Source organism: Ceratotherium simum, chromosome 19 (assembly GCF_057802395.1).
Source record: "Ceratotherium simum simum isolate JZ-2026a chromosome 19, ASM5780239v1, whole genome shotgun sequence".
NCBI classification, from domain to species: Eukaryota; Metazoa; Chordata; class Mammalia; order Perissodactyla; family Rhinocerotidae; genus Ceratotherium; species Ceratotherium simum.
In genome coordinates this window covers 55,065,581-55,086,567 of record NC_141918.1, presented here as the reverse complement: position 1 = coordinate 55,086,567, position 20,987 = coordinate 55,065,581, and the positions used below count along the sequence as shown (strand labels likewise).

General features: G+C 41.8%; 1 protein-coding gene across 3 annotated transcripts in view; it reads right to left on the bottom strand.

Moving 5' to 3' along the window:
* Positions 1-20,987, bottom strand: part of PDE7B (phosphodiesterase 7B) — a 295,823-nt gene that overhangs the window by 21,232 nt on the left and 253,604 nt on the right. For all 3 annotated transcript variants that reach the window (XM_004422351.3, XM_087444159.1, XM_014781254.2), the window contains 5 exons: positions 17,627-17,778; positions 15,602-15,665; positions 13,564-13,659; positions 11,391-11,491; positions 9,490-9,621 (listed from right to left, as the gene is read on the bottom strand). In XM_004422351.3, coding sequence (XP_004422408.2) covers positions 9,490-9,621; positions 11,391-11,491; positions 13,564-13,659; positions 15,602-15,665; positions 17,627-17,778 — 545 coding nt within the window. The remainder of the gene's footprint in view (positions 1-9,489; positions 9,622-11,390; positions 11,492-13,563; positions 13,660-15,601; positions 15,666-17,626; positions 17,779-20,987) is intronic.

Genomic DNA, 20,987 nt, shown 5'->3' with positions numbered 1-20,987 from the left:
GCCTGCAGCGGGGAGCAAACTGTGAGGTCCACGTGCAGTGGGAGAGGGGAAGAGTTAGAGACGCAGTGAGAGACCAGGTCGTGTACCGCCTGCCGGTCGTTATAAAGATTTTGGTTTTTCCTCTGAGACAAGTAAAGAGCCACTGCAGGCATTTGGGTGGAAGGAAACGATATAACTTGCATTGAACTAAGATCACTTTGGCTGCTGAGTTAAAAATAGAGTTTGGTGGGGATAAGGTTAGAAGCAGGTGTAGAAGGCTATTTGGGGGTGACCGCAGTCATCCGGGTAGAGAAGATGGAGGCTTGGACAAGGCGGGTGGGGGAGCGGAGAGTGGTTGATTTCCGGATCTGCAATGTTTCTGGCCTGAGCACCGGGAAAGCTGGCGTGCCCATTGCCTGTGATGGGAAGGCTGCAGGGGGAGCAGGTTTAGAGGAGGCCAGGGTTGCACATGTTGAGTCCGAGATATCCGTTAGACACGTGGACTTCGTGGCGGAGTGTCAGATAACCAAAGGAGTGACAACAACAACAAAGGAGAACAAGACAGCTGCACAAGTGCTGCAACTCCTGGATTTGAGGGGGACTGTCACATGCAGGGAAAGCTCACCCTGATTAATCATTTTGATGGTCCCAGGGTTACAATTAAGCATCAGGTGTGGCAGAGGCTCTTGTGTGTTCATCCTCTAGATCCGTTTTCCTCTCCTCCTTACTCACAAAACCTCAGTTTTTAGGCAGCCTCATGGCTATCCAGAATAAAGATAACATTTCCCAGCCTCTTTTACAACTAGGTGGGATCATTTGTCTAAATTCTGACCCATTAAATGTAAGCACAAATGTATGGGATTTCCAGGAAGGTTGTTTAAAGGGAACTGATTCATCTGGGAGAGGCCTCTTTTGCTTTTACTCCTTCTTCCTTCTCATTGTCCAGAATGCAGCTAGAATGGCTGGAGCTCCAGCAGCTATCTTGGGCAATGAGGACAAATGTCACATCCTAGTGATGGTAGATTGTAGAACTAGAGGGATCCTTGGACCCTCATCCTTAATTTTGTGAAGCCACTGTGCCTGCTCTGGACTGCCAACCTCCAAACTTGTTTTATGAAGGACAGAAATTAACTTCTGTTTTTGTTTAAGTCACAAATACACTAAGTTATTTGAAGTTAGTCTTCCACTTCATTATGAAAGAGTTAATGAAAAGGTCTTTTCAATGTCTTGATCTATAATAATGCTTGGCTTTTGCATAAGAAAGATAATAAAGAATTTTATAATGCCAAAAAAGAGAAGAAACTACCTTAATAAAGTCAGAAACACATGCGCATATACACACACACAGACACACACTTCTTATTTCTGAGATTAACCATTGCCATCTGCTGGAACAGATTTCCCTGGTTCTCCAAACAGACCTGACCACTCCCTCGTCCAGCTCCCCACCCCGCCCCAAGCTGCTACCCTCACGTCTAAAACTCATTATGGCAACTTTGTCCACTGGCCTCGCTCACATGTATCAATGACCCTCACATGTTTTGTTCATTTACTCTTGAAAAGAATTTTGAAAAACCATGCTCTCCCTATACTTTTTAGAATTGACATCTAAAATCACAAATTTCACTGGTAACAAAAAATGTAATATCCTGTATATTTGTGAATATTGGTATTTTAATATATAACCATCACATCAGTCTTTTTTCCTGGGAAGTTTTTTTTTTTTTTCTTTGTGAGGAAGATCAGCCCTGAGCTAACATCTGCCAATCCTCCTCTTTTTGCTGAGGAAGACTGGCCCTGGGCTAACATCTGTGCCCATCTTCCTCCACTTTATATGAGACGCCACCACAGCATGGCTTGACAAGCAGTGCCTCAGTCCGCGCCCGGGCTCCGAGCCGGTGAACCCTGGGCCGCTGCAGCGGAGCTCGCGCACTTAACTGCTTGCGCCACCGGGCCGGCCCCCACATCACTATTTTATGTATTAAATGTGTCTAAGGAACTCCAAATACCATTTAATGCCCATTGAAAAAAACACATGAATAATTTATTCTGTAAATCAGAAATTTTAAATTGATTCTTTTTCCTCTATAACTTATATTTTCACTCTATTTACCCATAGAATTTTATTTTAATGTGATATATTTTTGTGTGACATTCTTTTATTGTCACCCTATCATATTTCTCTGCAACAAAAATAAGTATACAAATTGAAATTTTAATTTAACAAATTTTCCTAACATCAGGTCTCAGTAGTAAATGTTTTTCTAGCTTGAGTTTACAATACAATTATTAGTAAGTAATTGATCAAAATACATGTATATTGCAAATTTGGAAAAAATAATCATGCTTAAGAATAAAAATTTATTGGCAATGCATCTACTTATGAGATGGCTGGTAGAGGGCCGGTACCTCAATTACAGACTTCCTTTAATATTTTTAGTTGTTCCTTTGTTTGGTATGTTTTCACACTGGGGAAATTGCACTATTGGTGCAATAGGGACAATATGCACTATGCAGAATGGGCAAGAGAGGTGTCTTTCTTTTGCAAAGTGGGAACAGCGTCATTGTGAAAGGGGAGTGGGAAAGTAGAACCACCTTGACGGCCCTGCCAGCACTTTCCAGGCAGGTCCGTTTAAGGACCTGACAGTGGATTCTGCTGGCACCATTCACGCCTGCGCACCCGTGGACAGTCTTCGCATATCCCCACGGGCATATCTGCCGAGTCTGGAACTCGCTGCCATACAGGATCGCTGTTGAGAGCAGGGAGCACATCTTACTCCTCTTTGTGCCCCAGTAGGTGGCACAGTGCCACTTAAACATGTAAATATTTGCTGAACGGATACTGAGTAATTAACTTACGGAACCTAAAAGTAGCTGCAAAAGTTTAAGTAATTGTTAAAAGAAAAAGAGTCCTGTTAAGTTTTTGGTCAATATCTGATAAAAGCCAGACTTGGGGTCTTCTGTTGTGAAATCCTTAGACTTAGGCAAAAGCCGAAGAGATTTTTCAGTTATTATAGCAATGGGCTCTCTCCCACTACTCACTCACGGACAACCAGGATCAAGTAAATGACTCCAGAAATGACACACATCAGATAGCATTTGTCAATTCTCAGATAAACAATTAAGCAGGTCATTATACAGAATTTTTCAGTCAATGCTTCTCATTCTTCATGGTGTACTCTCGCTGTGGGCTAGTAAGAAGGCCGTACTGAGCAACAGCAGCTCCTAAGTGGACAGAGGGGGTGTGTGCCTCGACCTGATGGTCTGGTCTGCGAGTTGCTGCCCCTCCTTGTCAGATCTCCACTCTGGGGCTCTGTGTGCTCACTGTTGCCGGCATTCCTGATCTCTCAGTGTTCCTTGGGTTCTGTTTCCCTTGCTGCGTGCATCTACCCATCCATCCATCCACTTACTCATCCAGCAAACGTCCCACCACCCACCAAATATTCCCTGAGCACCGGGACCGTGCTGGATGCTGAGGACCAGCAGTGAAAGAGGAAGGTGCCCAGGAGCTTGCAGAGCACGGGGCTTCTGGACATCTAATCAGGAGATGGCAGTTTAGAGAGAGAAACACCATGATAGGGAAGTAACAGGGGGCTGTGAAATCATAAAGGAGGGCACAGAAGATGGATTTTTGAAGAAAAAGAAGGCTTTCAGGAGGAAGATGTGTCCAAGTTGAGATCAAAAGGGTGAGTGAGTTAGAGAGGTGTCAGAAAGCACAGGCACAGAGACAGAGTACATTTCATTGACACGGGCACAAGGAAAAGCATGTGTGTGAAGACCTGGAAGCCAGAGGGACACTTTATATCTTCCTTCCCTGTTTTATTTCTTCTGATCATTAGAAATTTTCACTTTCTAATATACCCTATATATTACTTAGTTGTTTTTGGCTACCCCTGGTAGAAAGCAGGGATTTTTATTTGTTTTGTTCATCTTCTGTATTCCTGGCACTTGGCACATATTAAGCACTCAGTAGATATTTACTGAATGAATAAAAGAATGAGTTATGTTTGGGAATCGGATGGTGCATAGAGCCTAGGAGAGTAATGGCGGGAATGGAGCTGGGAAGTGTAGTGGGGGTCAGATCATAATGTGGTTTGTAAACTCTGTTAAGACATTTGGACTTAATCTGAGGGCAATGGGATTTTAAGCAGGCATCTGTGGGTCAGATTTGAGTTCCAGGAAACTCATTCTGGCTGCACAGTGGAGGAATGGCTGGAGCTAGGCAAGGCTGAGTGTACATAGAGGAGGAAGATGCTGGTGCCCTGCACTGTGGGAGGGGCTGGGGTGAACAGGCTGGCATGTGCTGGTGTTTCATAGGCAACAACCAGAGTTATCTGTGTCCTTCTTAATAGGGGGTGGCTCTGCTCCTACAGGCTCATCTGGCTGTCACAGCGGCTCAAAGACCAATATCAGCAAAAGGTAGATTGAAGAAAGAGGAAAATCATCAGAAATGCTCATGGAGATCTCGACATAGGATGAGATGATGCCGCCTTAATATCCGTTGAACTCCCAGCACTGTTTTGGAATCCCACACTGGGTACCACACCTGTCCACCTTTAAGAAGCATCAGCTCAGCAATTTCACATTATCCCAATGATAGCTTGTTCTAGTGCCACAAACTCTTCATACTTGTAGTTTTAAGAATAATCTTCACCACACAGTTGAAAGAGTAAATATTTACCTTTGTGGCGACAAAACCTATTAGAATTTTAATTTGGAAAAATCAAACCCTTAACACCCGTAAGGCAAAAACTTTATTTCCATTTCTGTCTGTATTATCAAGTATGATCTGCCCTAAGAACAAAACAATCTCTTTGTTCCCGAATACCAACACATCTGGCGTTTAATAAACCACCAACACAGGCTTTCAAATTAAATCAAGAGTCTATTTGTCAAAGAGAATCTGGCAGAGCAGACTTCGTATCATACAAGGCAGCTTTAAACTGTTGGGTTTTCTTTCCTATTTATTGTGAACTTTCTTCGATTAAAATACTTAGAATGATGTTGATAAACTGAGTTTCGTCTACAACAGGAATCAGAGTTAATTACACCTTTTAAGCCAGAGGATACAGGAAGAAAAATAACAACAGGAACACAGTCTGTGTTTTCATTTTTAATTGCTCACGAAACAGAGAAGCAAGTCTCCAGCAGGTAATGAAGTCTCTGAGTTCTTCCCTAACAAGCCAACTGGTCTCCTTGGTAACGCTGCAAGAGCCCCAGCTCAGGAGGTCTCAGAGGAACAGAAGCTCCTTGAGTCCTAAATAAGACCTTGGCCCCTGAAGAAACTATAGCACTGCCATGTTTACTGCCTGTTGGAAGCATCTACCCAAGACACTGCTCTGGGAGCAAGGAGCCTGGACATTAACTGCGGTCCATGGGGCAGGCCTGTGTTCAGATCAGGGCCACAGATACTCCACATGCCAGCCACCTCACAGTGAACGGCAGAAGCTTAATGAAACAGAAAATCATATCTCAGCCTCTTTTTTACAATTTTCACGCTACTTGCCAAAAACACCTTTCTTACTGCAGAAATTGTGAGGTTTACGTATCATGTTTGCTGTTGCTTGACTAGAGGTCATAGGAGCACGTGGAAGGAACATTTCTTCTGGCTCTGTCAACTTCATATTTATGGTTCAGAGTCATCAAGAATAAAAAGTGGTTAAAAATGCTGACCTACTCTAAGTGGTGTGATAAGTGACTAAGAAAAATGATTATAAACTCCTGCAAGACGGTAGAGGGTGTAATAAATATGTTTCATGGAACAATTAATTATTATGTTATTCATATAGATTGCTCTGTCACTAGTTAATACGTAGTTGGACACCATCAAAAGGAAGTAAATTCTAAATTGAACTGAAAGTGATTCCTTTTGCAACTGTAATAACCAATATCATGTCTGATGTATTGCTTACTTTGCCCAACTGCTGAGCCCCCGGGTGTGGAGGGTTGGAGGGTGGAGGGACAGAAGATGAGTCCTTGGTTCTGTCTCGCACATGCTCCTTTCCCTCTCAGTCCACCATGGACCCCTGGACTGCTTCCAGTCTGACGAGAGATGTGCCAGTGGGAAGTGCTTCATCGCCTTCATGGGTTGGTGATGCGCAGCTATGAGTCTGGCCCAGACGGCAGACAATGCAGGGAACCCTCTGACCCGGCCTTCACTCCAGCTGCCCTGGCTCTCTCCTTATCTCAGGGCAGGAGCACGGGCAGGGCGTGCGTGAGGCGATGATCTTCTTATTTATTAGAACTGAAAGAGCACAGCCAACAAAAGGAGGCAGAGGAAGCCCTCTTCCATTTTGTCTCATTTATAGTAAGTCTGGATTGTAGCAAAGGCACGCACAGGCTGTTCTCAAAGCCACATAATTGCTGGCACATCCCTCTCTACGTATTCTCAATAACCAAATGTGTGTGCATGCATGTGTATAATTTTTGTGTGTATACATATTCGCAACATATTGTGTGATATATATGTAGTATCTATATATCATCTGCAGAATCAGTTTCCGTCTTCCCATCACCGTGTGCTTGTAGCTGTCTACTACAGAGCACTTAGCAAGTCTCTCCCACTCCAAGATACTTGTCTATAATCCCTTTGTCTCCTTCACTGCAATAGGATGACCTGGAGAAGAGCTCTTAGTTTTCTGCACATAGTAGGTGATTAATATGAGTTTTAGAGGCAGTATGTTTAGTGCTTAGGCATTTTGCCTCTGGAGACAAAAGACTTGAGTTCTAATCCCAGCTTTGCCACTCATTAGCTGTTTATTTTCAGGAAAAACTCTTGAATTTCCTAAGTCAATTTCCTTTTTCTGGAAAATAGGTTGATAGTAGTACCCACCTAACTGGGCTATTGTGGAGATTCAATAATATAATGTATAAATAGTATTCAGCACAGTGTTTGGATCATAGTAAGTGTTGAATAAAGCTTAGCTGTATAATTCATTGAACTGAATTTTTGCAGAAATTTTTTTTATCTTTTTGGAGTTCCTTCAGATAGTAAGTAAACAATGGTATATAGCCAAATATAAAAGGCATCATAAATTTTTTGGACAAAATTGACTTATGTTATTTTCAGGTTCTCGTAATAATTTTTACTTTTTTTTTTTGCTGAGGAAGATTGGCCCTGAGCTAACATTTGTGCCTATCTTCCTCTATTTTATATGTGGGATGCTGCCACAGCACAGCTTGATAAGCAGTGTGTAGGTCCGTGCCTGGGATCTGAACCTGTGAACCCTGGGCTGCTGGAGCAGCACACACGAACTTAACCACTACACCACCGGGCTGGCCCCAATAATTTTTACTTTTAATATGAGAATTCCCAACTTCACTGATAAAAGTTTTGGCTTTTATCCTAGCCAGCTCTAGGACATTGGAACTATCTTTACGATAATATGCAATACTGGTTTGCCTTCAACACTGTCCCTAAAACTTAAAGAGATGGATCTTAGCGTCCCAGAGATCCTAAGACCAGTAGAGCAGGGGACTGATGAAAATAGCATCTTGAATGTGATTTTTGAGTTCTATATCCCAACTTCTCTCCATCAAAAGTCATTATCAAAAGATCCTTCTCTTTCCTATCAAGGATCAGGACAGACAGTTCAGATGGATAAATTCACTGCTAGAAAAAATAATAGCTCACTTTACTGTAGCAACATCTTTGGATACAAAGAACAGCACAGGTATTTACTCTTCAAAGAGGTTTTTAAAAAGTTGCATCTGTGTGTATATCTTTAGCTAGCTCCTCAAGCCTTTTCCAAACTGGGATTAACCTTTCTTGGACTTTGCACATTTTGAGCATCTGAGTTTGAACAAATGTTTGAGGGCAGAGATTATATTTTATTCACCTTTGTACTCCTAGTTCCTAGTGTATCATCCAATATATGCAATAAATAGTTCCTGATTAAAAATATACAAGACTATACGTTGCATTGAAAGGGCTGCAGAATTCGGTTGTGTTGGAATGTTAATTTTTACCAAAGAGATTAAAATAAAAATTATTAAAAATTATCTGCACTTGCACGGAATCTGTTTTTTTGAGAACATTTTTAGTATCTGAAAAAGATAGATTGGATTATCTTTCTTTTGAGAATCAATTTTTGTTAATTATCAGTGAGTATTTAATCCTTCATTATTGATGAAATTCTATACTTTCTTGTTCTTATGTCTTTAACATCTGGCATTTTTTCTGACTTCCTGTCTCAGTGTGAATTCATTGTGTGTTTTATGTATATTACATGTAAAGCACAGTTCTATGACCCTCATTTTCATGTCCAAATCAGTGAGTAGCAGTTGATACTCTCTCAAACTCTATTGTTATGGCTTATTTGATGACGAGAAATTAGAATTATGTAAGCATTTACTTTATATTGGAATGGATCAAGTAGCCAATCTTGTTGATTGATTTCCTTTGTCTAAAAAAAGACATTTGAAAAAGCCAGAATTGACTGGAATAGAAAATCTATTTGAGGGCTCTCAGTCCAGGCATTCATTTTTTCTCTAGTCAAATATTTATGTTTTTCTCAAGCAATAAATTTAGCTTCTGAGATGGTTTAAAAAGTTTAGTTTTAATTTTCTTTGTTAGGTTTTTAGGTTATTATCAAAAGTCTTTCTTTGTTCTGTCATCCTGTCTCCTCTCTAAGACCATATCTGTCCCAGCTCTGGATGCTGGCTGACGGCCCAGGTGCTGAGTACAGGCCAGGTGGATCCATGAACCCTGGAATGCCAGGTCCTACCCATGCCAAAAGCTAATCAACTGGATGGAGAGAGGCTTTCATTCATCTTCCAATCGTGCTTTATTGGAAATAAATGCATCCTCAAGTTGCAACGGCTTGTACAATGCAACTATTTTATGGGATCTGGTAGGAATTCTTTCGGCACTGAAGTTTTCAAAAGATCTACTAAAATTGAGATCAATGACTCCCTTGCATGCAATGATTTTGTGAATGACAAAAAAAGGTCTCCAAAGAACCATGTTAAAAATCCTGGGAGTAATTCATTTATGATATAGGATTTAATATCTGAAACAATATCACAGATAAAAGTTCTCCAGGCCAACCTATTCACGCTGCTGAACTATTTTATCAGAACAAAGTATGCCTATTGTTTTTGATAACATACTTCTGACTCAGAGGCCAAGAAAGTTCAGAAAGGGCCCTAAAGACATAAGCAGGAATTAGGTTTGCAGCTGGGAAGCTTCATTTATAGAAGTCCTACAAAGACTGGCTTCAACTGGCCATTATAGATAAGATGGTTCCCAGGGAGACGGATATTCTCAGACCATGAGAGAGTAGGTTCAGGGATGCTGTTTGACTTTGGACAATTTCAAACCTCTTTGCAGCAAATTGAATTCCTTGGATATCCTTGTAAATCAATTTAATCTTTCTGAGGGGATATCCTGGACCTATTTCAAACCTGTGCTCTTCGGCTGTGGTCATCATTAAGGCTGACCCTGAATGAGGGCTACCTCCAAGGAGCAGCTGGCCGTACTGTGTCTGGGTCGATGTTGGGCTCCCTTACCTGATACAGGTTGGCGAGGTGGTGGTTAGTTTTGATCAAAAATGGCTGGTTCACCCCTGGGTGGTCAACATCGTGTGCGGCCGCAGCCAGCAGTCCGAGCATGATGTCCAGAGGTGTCAGGAAGCTGGCGAGCTGTTAGAAAAATCAAATGGGGAGATTGATTGGTGTGTTTTCACAGATAGGTTAGCATTTGTCTTGGCTAAATCAAAGCAAATGAATCATCATAGTGTTGTTCAGGCCTTTCACCCAGAACTTTACTCTCTGAAGCAGTCAGTGAGGTGATATTCACACGGAATCACAGGATAAAAGAAAGGACTGTGTGGAAAGTAATTAAGCTGCTCAGATTGTGTATATCCTTCAGTCCTCTTCTGACTGCCGCTCTGTTCTGTTTTGTTGTAGGGGTGTTGCTTGTGGGCAGCACTGCTCTACGGCGGGAGGGGAGAAGGCAGAGCCTGGATACCCTTACCTCTAGAGAAAGCTATGAATCAAGGAAAAAGTTGAAGCCAAAGTGATGGACATATTAAAAAATCATTTGTGTATCTCAACCATCCACTATAGCCTTGCCACTTTTTTGAATATGAAATGAAGAGTTGGCTGAATTGCAAAATTTGTGTATGCCTCAATGTGTAATAAGTAGTGGGTGAACGTGTGAGGCTGTCAGTTTTCTGGTTAGCTGGGAAGACGAGCAGGAGGGTGGGGGTCCAGCACTGACTTCAAATACACAACTGTGTGATACATGACAACTTGCAGACCACTTAGAGATTCAAAACAAAACCTTTACTGTCTTTGGGATATTTGATAGGAAGGAGGCATCTACTCAGTTTTGTCATGGGAATGCCTGCCTGTCATCCATATATTTAGTGATTGATGTTAAAACTGATTGAACTAAACAGAGTCTTGGACTGCGATATCATTTTCCCAAAACCTTAAGAAAGCTCACCCTGTATGTTACACCAACTAAGTTTTGCGTGGCTAAGAAATGCCTTGATTTTGAGTAACAAGCATTATTATGATGTTTTTCATTTTGGATTGGTTTATCACATCAGAACGTGCTTGCTAAGAGGTCTTTGGTGTTCATAAGTTTTTTCTCGGGCCTGAATCAGGCTGTCCAGTTGCCTTCGTAGGAAATGGAGCTTGACTCTTGAGGAGTTTTGATTCTATTTGTTGATCAAAGACCATGAGATGGGCCGGCCCAGTGGGTTAGCGGTTAACTGCGCGCGCTCCGCTACTGGCGGCCCGGGTTCGGATCCCAGGCGTGCACTGACGCACCGCTTCTCCGGCCGTGCTGAGGCCGCGTCCCACATACAGCAACTAGAAGGATGTGCAACTATGACATACAACTATCTACTGGGGCTTTAGGGGGGAAAAAAAAGGAGGAGGATTGGCAATAGATGTTAGCTCAGAGCCGGTCTTCCTCAGCAAAAAGAGGAGGATTCGCATGGATGTTAGCTCAGGGCTGATCTTCCTCAAACACACACACACACACACACACACACACACACACACAAACAAAAAACAAAGACCTTGAGATGGGAGACTTTTCCCAGAGAACTTCAGTGCTGGTACCATTTGTGGCAAAGGTCCAAGGCAACCTAGTTAGTTCTGGGACTTTTGAAGGTATCTGAGATGTAGGTTGCCATGGAGAGGGTTGTTTCTGTCCTAATGCAGCCTGGAAAATGTAAAAATTGTGAAAGGAAACCTCAGAAAGTTTGCCTCCTCTTTCATGGGTATTATACGATTTTCAGAGCTGATGCTGGGACTTAAATATAAACAATCTGTATTCATGTTGTGAATGACCCACACGTAACACAGTTACTCTGATGTGTTGGGTGATTCGGGACCTCGCAGGTGGTTTACTTGCATTTCCAGATGGCTGGGGGGGTGGCTGGGTCTTGCCTTACCTTTGGCTCCTTCAGGTAGCAGTGCATGGCCTGGGTGACATCGGCCGCGTGGACAGCATTGTGATATGGATTTTGGCTGTGGTAATCTTCTTGAACCATGACTAGGAGGTAAATAGATAACTTAATCAGCTAACTCCCAAACAGGAAGGGCGTACTCACTCAGACTGAGGGAGGGTCCTTTTTGCTTAACAGTAGCAGTGTCTCCAAAGTGTGCAGCCTGGGGACACTTTAAAAATGAACATGGTTTGCAAGCTTGGCAGCTCCTCTGGGCTGTATTGAGTGGAGGAGGTGAGGTGGACGGAGAAAGGCTAAAAGGATTGGTGAGGCCCTGGGGATTCCTCACCACCTTCATAAATCACCCCTTTCTGGCATTCGTGAAGGCTTTCCTTCACAGGAAAAGTAAATATGTAGGAAAAAGACAACTTCATTTCACACTATAGTTTAATGATTTGTTTGCTGCTGTTTATGAATAATATGCCATAAAAGAGACTTCCTTTTAAAGAGCCCTAGTAGTGTCAGACTCCTGATATCCGAAGATTGGTTCATCACCTGAACAACAAATACTGACTGAAGCAAATCTGGGGCTTCCTCAGGCGGAAACTCTAAGTGCTGTGTTGATCCCGCTGAGGACTCCCGGGTTTTATACTTACCTTATTCAGACAAAGTTATCATCTTTCACGCCCTTCTAAACTAAGGACCTGAGTGCTCTTGGAACCAAGTAGAGACATAAGCAAAGCAATTTTGGTTTGCTATTTACAGAAAACACTAGCCTGTTTCATCTAATAACTAAGGTAATACTTAGGATGCGATACAGTGAGTGTGTATAGAATGTCCAGGTTTGCAAATGTGGCCACATTTTCTCTGCCCATACTACGAGTTTGGCTTTGGATCTGGGTGTTATTTCTGTCACCAAATCTTTGCAATCTTTACGTGTACTCTGGGTGCACACACATGTCCGAAGTACCTGTGGTCTCCCTCTTTAAGCAAATCAGAATTATTTGGCCCTATTCATGGCTATGCCTTTGCTCAAGCAATCCAAATTCAATTAGGTTGAGGTTATTTGTGTTTCTGGATCTGAGCCATGTTGTGGCTGGTTTCAAAGATTTATGTTGTGCCTCGTATACCTTTTATTCAGCAGGTTTGTTTTACAATTATATTTAAATTCTGGCTCTGTCACTTATTGTTTGTACTGGGTAAGTTCCTTAACCACAAGATTCCTTCATTTCCTTCTCTATAAAATTGGGATAACAATAGCTCCAGTCTCAAAGGGTTGCTGTCGGGATTAAATGTGTTACCATGTGCAAGTCCTTAGGAGAGATTTCTCGGGCCTGTGTAGGCGCTGTAGAAGCCTGGTGGTGGTGGCTGCTTTGCCACCACTGTCACTGGTATTTTACTCTTGACGACATCAAGTCAGATCCAACGCACAGCCATGGGGCAAGTCAAAGAAGCTAGAAACATGCTAGTGGCAGGGCGAAGTTATCTGGTGATTTAAAACGTGCCTGGATAATTCACTGGCAGTAAATAAGAATATACGTAGAGTCAACTAGAGCTGGGGCTGCTTTTTGATAAAGTGGGATGGTGGAGTCGAGTGGAAAGATGGCGGGCTTTCACGTCAGACAGACTTGGGCCTGGACTGAGGCTCTGCCAATGACCAGTTGTTGACCTTGCGTAAGTGAGGAAACCTCTTTGTACCTCTCCTTAACTGTGGGCCAAATGGTGATAATAACACCCAACCTGCAGTGTTGTTGAAACAGTTAGAAATAACATGCTAAAGGCACCCTGTACGTAGTGGGTGCTACGTAAATCGTAGTTCTTATTATTTTAAAAAAAGCCTATTGAATATTTTCAACAACTCATGTCCAGATTGGAATTATTTGAGGCATGCCTTGGTGGAGTTTTGTTAATGTGTGGTCTGTATCTTTTTTGACAGTTATATGCTCTTGATGGTTTTCTTTTTATAGCCTTTATCTATTGTAAACATAACTAATCAAGTAAATGACTTTTTCAGTGATTTAAATGGGTAAATCATATTTTAAAATTAAGATGAAATAATTTAAGATTAATTTAAGGACTTCATCTACCGTGCTATGGTTCTTGCCATTTTATATGAAAGAATATTATGAACTGATATTATTCATGGGAATGAGGGTAGGAGCATGGAAAAAAGACTTACCTAAAAACCTGTGCAAAGTCACCATGTCTAACTTGAAATGGTGAATGAGGCCATGGGTGTTGAAGAGGTGGCACAGCAGTGTTACCAGGCTGTTTCCTACAGGAGAACACATCTGTTTCAATTCATGTTCATCACAATTAAAATATCAAGATTGACAATGAGATCCAAAGTTTCTGTAATGACGTTTCTCTGATAGGATCATTTGTTTTCCCCTTTAGATTAGAAATTATTCAAGTATGAAGGATGTTAGTACTATGATCTGGTCCTAGGTTTTTTCTTAGTGTACAAGTAAAATTAGCTCAGACTTTCTCCCTCCACCAAAGGCAATGAAAACTTTACGAATTAGAAGGAGCCTGCCCACTGAGGTATCAGGGACACACGTGTGTGTGTGTGTGTACTTTTAAAGATACAGTTTAATGGTCCCTTGAAATGTGCCCTAAGTTGCTTCCAATTGATCTTACATTTATAGGGGTATCTAAGCTACCACATTGCTTAATATCACAGCCTATTCTTTTCCTAGAGAAAAATCACTTCAGATGAGATTTGACCATGAAATATTTTATAACTCAAGCCAGCAGAAATAAAAAATCAAAGCTGTTATAACTTGTAAGCATTCAGGAAATATTGTCTATTAAAGAATAATGATTTTGAGTTTTAAGAGCATTAACAGTTTGTGAAAGACTTTGAAATGGACCAAGAAGATGACTGAATGTCTTGGATGGAAAACTAGGTGTTACCTAAGCACATTTTTCCATGGTACCTGGTTCTATGTGTCTCTGCAACTTCCATGGTCTTTGAGCTATTTCACAACAAAGTTGCAGATAACTGATAGCGTTGCAGGGGATTCTTGTCCATACACACATTGTATGACATTTGTCCTGACGTTTCTTGTCAGGTGGAAATACAACTGATTTCCCCCTCCCAGTTTGCAGTTATTTATAAATTCATTTCAGCATTTTTTACTGCTTATATATGTGTGGCTCTTTGAATTCTCCTTTGAACTAGTTATAGCATCTTACTGGATCTCTAATTAATTGAGTTAAATAAAATCTTTGGTACGTGCTCATTTCATATTTCTACAAGAGTCCTGATTATACTTTCTTTTTAACAAATACCATTGAACATGTCCTTTTGTTCACGGTTAATTTCATTTACTGATGCTCATTTCTCAGTTGATTTGAGCAAACTGAAATACAAGATTATGGGATCCATCCTGATGTGGTCTTACTGGCTTTCCTCAGTGTAAAGCTTGGTTTCATGGTCTTAGGCTGCATCTCCCTCTATACGTTGTTTGTCAGGTAATAGAATGGTGAGAAAACCATCTGTGATGACTTGCAGCACGAGCCTGGTAGATGGTGGGATGGGACCTACAAAGATCAGCATTCAATGTAATGTCTTTCATTGGCTCCCTAAGCTTATCAGTATTTGTTTAATGGATAGATGAAAATATAATGGGATTTTATTGTTTTCTTAAGGAAAGTCTTTATATGCACAAAGATTTGGTTTCACAAAAGTGAAACCAATGGGACTGTCTACTTCTCCCTTTGGCTGCAGCCTAAACTTTCATACACTATCATCAGCAATTGCTTTCTTCCGATGATGCCAAACATATCTGAATAATGCCTGCGTCGGGGCAGATTCTGCTCACTGAACGAGAGAGCACGAATGCCTGCCCTGTGAGTCAGGACTGATCAGATGAGCTGTTGTGTTTCTAGTTTTCTTCGACTAACAATGAACTTCCTCCTTTTGGATGTGGCCAAAGCATTCTGCAAGGAAAGAATCCCATCCAAATTCCAAATTTCTTTGGAATCATTACGGCCAGAAGGAAATTGTCTTAAGATTCTAAGGCCAAATTCAGTCCTCATTCTTCACTGAGTTAACTTTCCCTCACCCTGGTCCTTCTTGAGCCGCTGTAGACTTATAACAGTGGGGAAAGAAGGAAAAGAGAATGACGGTGTTGAAAAACAAATTTTGTTTTCATGAAATTAATCTCACTTCATGGCATCTATTTCAGTGAGAAATCTTTTGGGTAACTTACCATTTGTCAAGCGATCAAACAGGAAAATGTCAAAATCCCACATTCCCACTTTGGAGAGCATGTGCTGAAAAGACAGACAAAACACAGCACTCGAATGAATCATGTTGGAGTAGCAAACATTTACTCTGAGAAGGAGTGAATCAAACAATTAAAAAGTTGAAAACAGTAGCACGCTACAGTGTTACATACAACTGGTTTGTAGTAAAACAAATCCTACTGGACTTGCCAATAGCAACAGTGTTAAAGGGACAGGCTCCGGAATTGGACTGCCTGGTTCCATGTCAGCCACATCTCTTACTGGCTGTGGGACCTCGGGCAAGTTCTTTAACCTCTCTGTACCTCAGTTTCCTATTTGAAAAATGTGGCTGATAATCTTATCTATGGCAGAGGGTGGTTGTGAGGATTAAATGAGGTAATATACACAGAGGGCTTAGAACACTGCTTGTGCAGAGTAAGCACACACACGTTAGAGATCTGTTACAACTGTAGTTCAGTAGAGTCTCCACATCACAAACTCCTGTACACTTAAGGGAGAAGGTTTACAGCAAGTTTTAAAAAAATGAAGTTAAAGTGATTGCTGAGCACATTACTCTGCTCAGTGTGGACTAACGTGGAATTAACCACTGTACCAGACAGGAATGGAAGGCAGGCAATTGAAAATATTGAGTAATTTAAAGACCTGCTGTCCCATAGAGGCTTATTATCCTATTTTTCTTCTTTAAAACACCCCGTGCTTAGAATTAGATGCTGTTAACTCTTAGACGCAAAGCTGCACTTGCTGATCCTATCCTCGCTGTAGCTCCTCTCACAGCCACGGCTTCCGGTAAGGAAGGACCAGAACGGCTTCCCTGGGTCTTGTGATAAAATCCAAAGGCCTCGTCATGGCACACAAGGACCTTCACAAGAGCATCGGAAAAATGAAGGGATCATGGGTTATTTGTGAGGTCTAGATAGACGGAGCATTTTACCCAAGTCGTAAATCCTAAAGGCAGAGTCAGGACTCTGATACCCGGACGTCTGGCCTGCTGTTCTGTCTACAGCTCAACAGCGCCTTTCTCGAGAGGTGGCTGCTTCTAGGGAAGGCCCCTCCGAGAGGGCTCTGTCATTGACGCTCCAGTGCTGGGAGCTTCGTCTGGCTCTCCTCTCACCAACCAACCAATCAACCAACCAACCAACCAACCACCAACAAACCCAACGTTCACTCCATCTCAGGCTTTGGGTTGTTAGAAGGAGTGACTTTTTTTCCCTTTTGTAGACCTAATGTTGGGAATTAGTTCTTCTGACATTACTTGCTGCTTATTTCTTAATAGTATATATTTCTTAATAGTACACAGGTAGCATAATATTACTTAGCATGTAAACTACAAGATACTACTTTTGACTTCTGTTTAAACCCAGGCAGTTTATTCCTGAAATTTGAATTCCTTTGGCAATGTGGGCTAGAGACAATTTGTGAACATTTTTTAGATTGTCACACATTAATTTCTATCCTCAGTTGGATCAATGCTTTGCAAAAATATTTTGCATTGAACGAATTAAATTATTTGAACGAATTAAAAGTTATAAAAAGGACAATGCATCATATTGATAGCTTAAACTACAATTAAGAGTTGATAATTATTGGGTTAATTTCAGTGTAGATATTACAATGAGATAATTTAAGGGGTTAAAAAATTTAGTTATTCTCTCATTGGAAGTCAATCAGTCCAAAATTTTACTTAGTGTTGTGCAACTATGTTTTGCACATTTATAAAAATGAAAATGGCTAGCATGTGCTAGGCATGAATATTTTGAGCATGTAAACACACTTTACCTCATTTAACCTCTGCATCACCCCTATGAGGTGGGTGTTTCTACTAACGTCATTTTATACATGAGGAAAAAGTCCAGACATGTTGAATAACTAGCCAGAGGCACAGGGCTCCCCAGTGACAGAAGTAGGTCTCAAACCTGGGTGCCATCAGTGGAGGCACATGCACCCAGCCACTAGCACACAGTGAGGTGACAGGAGGGTAACCAGCTCACCCTGGCTTGTCCAAGGTAGTCTTCATCCAGCAGGTGGAGAGGGGCTTGGGGTATAATTCCACGAAGCAGCCTCGATGCATGGAAGTATCTTTGAAAGCTTAACAGTCTTTTCACCTTTTTCTTGGTGCCGATTTCCCCTGAGTGTGTTGTATCTGTGGAAAGTAATAAAATTCAGAAGTTATATATTTAAAAATCCCTATTTTCTCCACTATGTAAAAATACAGTGTATTACAAAGGAGAGAAGTTCAAAAGATGCTCTCAATGCTTTCTTTCTTTTTTTTTTTTTGTGAGGAAGATTGGCACTGAGCTAACACCTGTTGCCAATCTTTCTTTATTTTGTATGGGGGTCGCCACCACAGCATGGCTTGATGAGTGGTGTATGTCCATGCCCAGGATCTGAACCTGTGAACGCAGGCTGCTGAAGCGGAGGCCCGAGCTGAACTTAATCACTAGGCCACCAGGCTGGCCCCTCAACGCTTTCTTAAATACAGTCCCTTTAACTCTACATTTGAAATTCTTCTAGAATAAAAATGATGTTTCTTATTTATTACGTTCATTAAAATGTCAAGATATTTCTGAATGTAATTTTGGAAGACATGAAATATATGAATTAAAAACTTCATTTCCTTAATGATGCTGGTATGCTTGGTAAGTGAAATGCACATACTCCTGCATGGATTTGCAAGGAACAGTTATGCTTTTTTCAGTGATGTTGGAAGTGAGATTCCATAATGTAGACCAGGTTCTCATCCTAAACTCTCTCTAGCCTGATCAAATCCTTCACCTGAGTCAGAAGAGTTGAGAATACACTTGCTTAGACATAAGGAAGTGTTTCCTAATGTCCCAGGAACGTCAGTAGCAAAGGAATTAATAGTCTTGGTACAAAAGTGACCTAGACTCCCCGCAGCAAGAAGAGAAGGTGTCCACTTGCTAATGGGGTGTCTTCTCTTTTACTGGTGGACACAACAGTCTGAGCCTGTTGGTAGAGACATTTTAATATTCATGTCACGTGTGCCTTTTAAAACTTGACTATTGACGTCATGGTGATTGTCCAGACATGCCTCAGGCACATTATCTGAATGTCTGTCAAGGTATGTCTTAACTCAGTTGAAATTCTGTGACTCACTCCAGGGCCACATAAGTGACGTTTGCTGCCAATTGTGGATCTGGAGTCAGTTGAAGAGTCTAGTAGGAAAACGTACAGTTTATATATTAAGAAATTCTGGTTTCTTTCATGCCTCCTCCCATCTCCCCTCTTTCTCTATGGAACTCAAAATCACAATGGATACCAGAAGCAGAGGAAGCAGTGGGCAGGACCTCCTGAGCAATGTGGCACTCCCCAGTGGCAGCGAATGACCAAACCAATTCTTACTTAGGTTGCATTATGCATGCAAAGGCTTCATTCAGGGCAGGCAAAACTTACTCTGGAAATGCTGGCTGATTAAAGTTATTTTTATTTTAAAGTAGGTCTAGATTTCCTGCATGGAGAGAGGCATACAGGTGCACATGGAGAGAGGAGTACAACTGAGGTGGGCGTTCAGGCGCACGTCAATATTAAAGATGGTGCGTGTGGACTCAGCCCTACTGTGGGTTCTCACTCGTCTCTATCAGTTTATCAAAACAAAGTACAGGATAAAGTGGTTCATTCATTTATTAAAAAATATTCTGAGAGTTACTAAGAGACAAGCACTGTTCTAGATGCTTGGTGAGATCCTTCAGTTCTAGATCCTTCAGTTCTAGATCCTTCAGTGAGCAAACGGATCTTACATTCTAGCAGAGATAGACAATAGACATGAAACACAAAAAATAAGTAATTTATAAAAATGTGGTAGCAGGTGGTAAGTGCGATGGGGAAGAAAGGAAAGCAGAGGATGAGGGATCAGGAGTTCTGTGTGGGGTGGTCAGGGCTGGCCTCACAAGATGGCGCAATTTGACTGAAACGTGAAGGAGGTGATATCTGTGGAAATGCCTTCCATACACAGGGATGGGCTGGAATAGCCCCAGAGTGAGAGTGTGGCTGGCGTGCTAGCACAGGGGACGAGCAGCGGGAATTCCCTGTGGACGTGGAGGAGAGAAAAAGGGAGGAGTAAGAGACGAAGTCTTGGAGCAAAGGGGGCATGAGAATTACACAGGGCCCTGCAGGCCATTGTGACCGCTTGGGCTCTGCTCTGGGTGAAATGCGGAAGCACTGCAAAGTTCTGAGCAGAAGAGGGATATGATCACACTTGTATTGAAAAAGGCTCATCCTGGCTTCTGTGTTGAGAACAGACTGTAGGAGCTTTGATGCATTGAGACTGGTTCTGAGGCTCCTAAAAGAATCCAGGCCAGATGTGATGGCTGCTCAGACCAGCGGGGAGTAGAATGGAGGAGTAGAATGGAGGGATTCTGAATAGTTTGGGGTGCCTCCAAGTTTTGGGCCTGAATAACTGGAGAATGGAGCTGCCATCATTTGAGATGGGGAAGGCTGCAGGTGGAACAGGTGTGGGGTGGATTTCAGTTTTGTATACGTTGAATTTGCATGTCTACTGGAAAATCAGGTGAAGGTGTCAAGTAGAAATAAGTGGATATAAAATCCAGAGCTTGGAGGAGAAGACTGGGTTAGAGATACAAATTTGGGAGTTGTCAGATGAGATTACCTAGGAGTGAATGTAGATACAGATGAGAAAAGCATCAGTGTCTGAGTTCTGGAGTACTTCAGCTCTAAAGGGTGTGGAGAAGAGTAGAGAAAATCAACGGACACTGAGAGGGAGTGTCCCGTGGGGGTGGAGGAATACTGAGAGCATCGTTTCCTGGAAGCCTAGTGAAGATGGCATTGCAGGGAGGAAGGTGTGACCGTCACTGTCAAGTGCTGCTGACTGATCAAGCACAATGAAGACGGAGAATTGACCAGGGGCGTAGAAATCTGTCAAAATTCATTGAACTATGCACTTAGAACAGCACATCTTATTGTATGCCTAGAAGCAACAACACCCTAGTAGCAACGAGCACATCCAGCACCCAGATTTTGTTTTTGAAATACTTCTTTTCACTAAAAGGAGAAATGGCTGAGTCTAGGACTGGGGCAGGCAAAGTATAAGATGAATGGTAACATCTTGTTACTCCAGAAAATAAGGGAGAGCTTGAAAAACGATGGGCTCCTTTGCAAATGACAGAGGAGACAACTTGAAGGGGGTCCTTGTGAGCAAATGTGGGAAAATTTGAGCATCAAAATGAATAGTCGAAGAATGGATTATAAACCATTGACTGGATGAAGAATCCACAAGGTCATACCAACAGTAAGCAAACAAGTAAATAAATAAGGAGAAAGGAAATCTCTTCCATGCAGAGAGAGCCAACTGATAATGTAGAAAAAATAATAGAA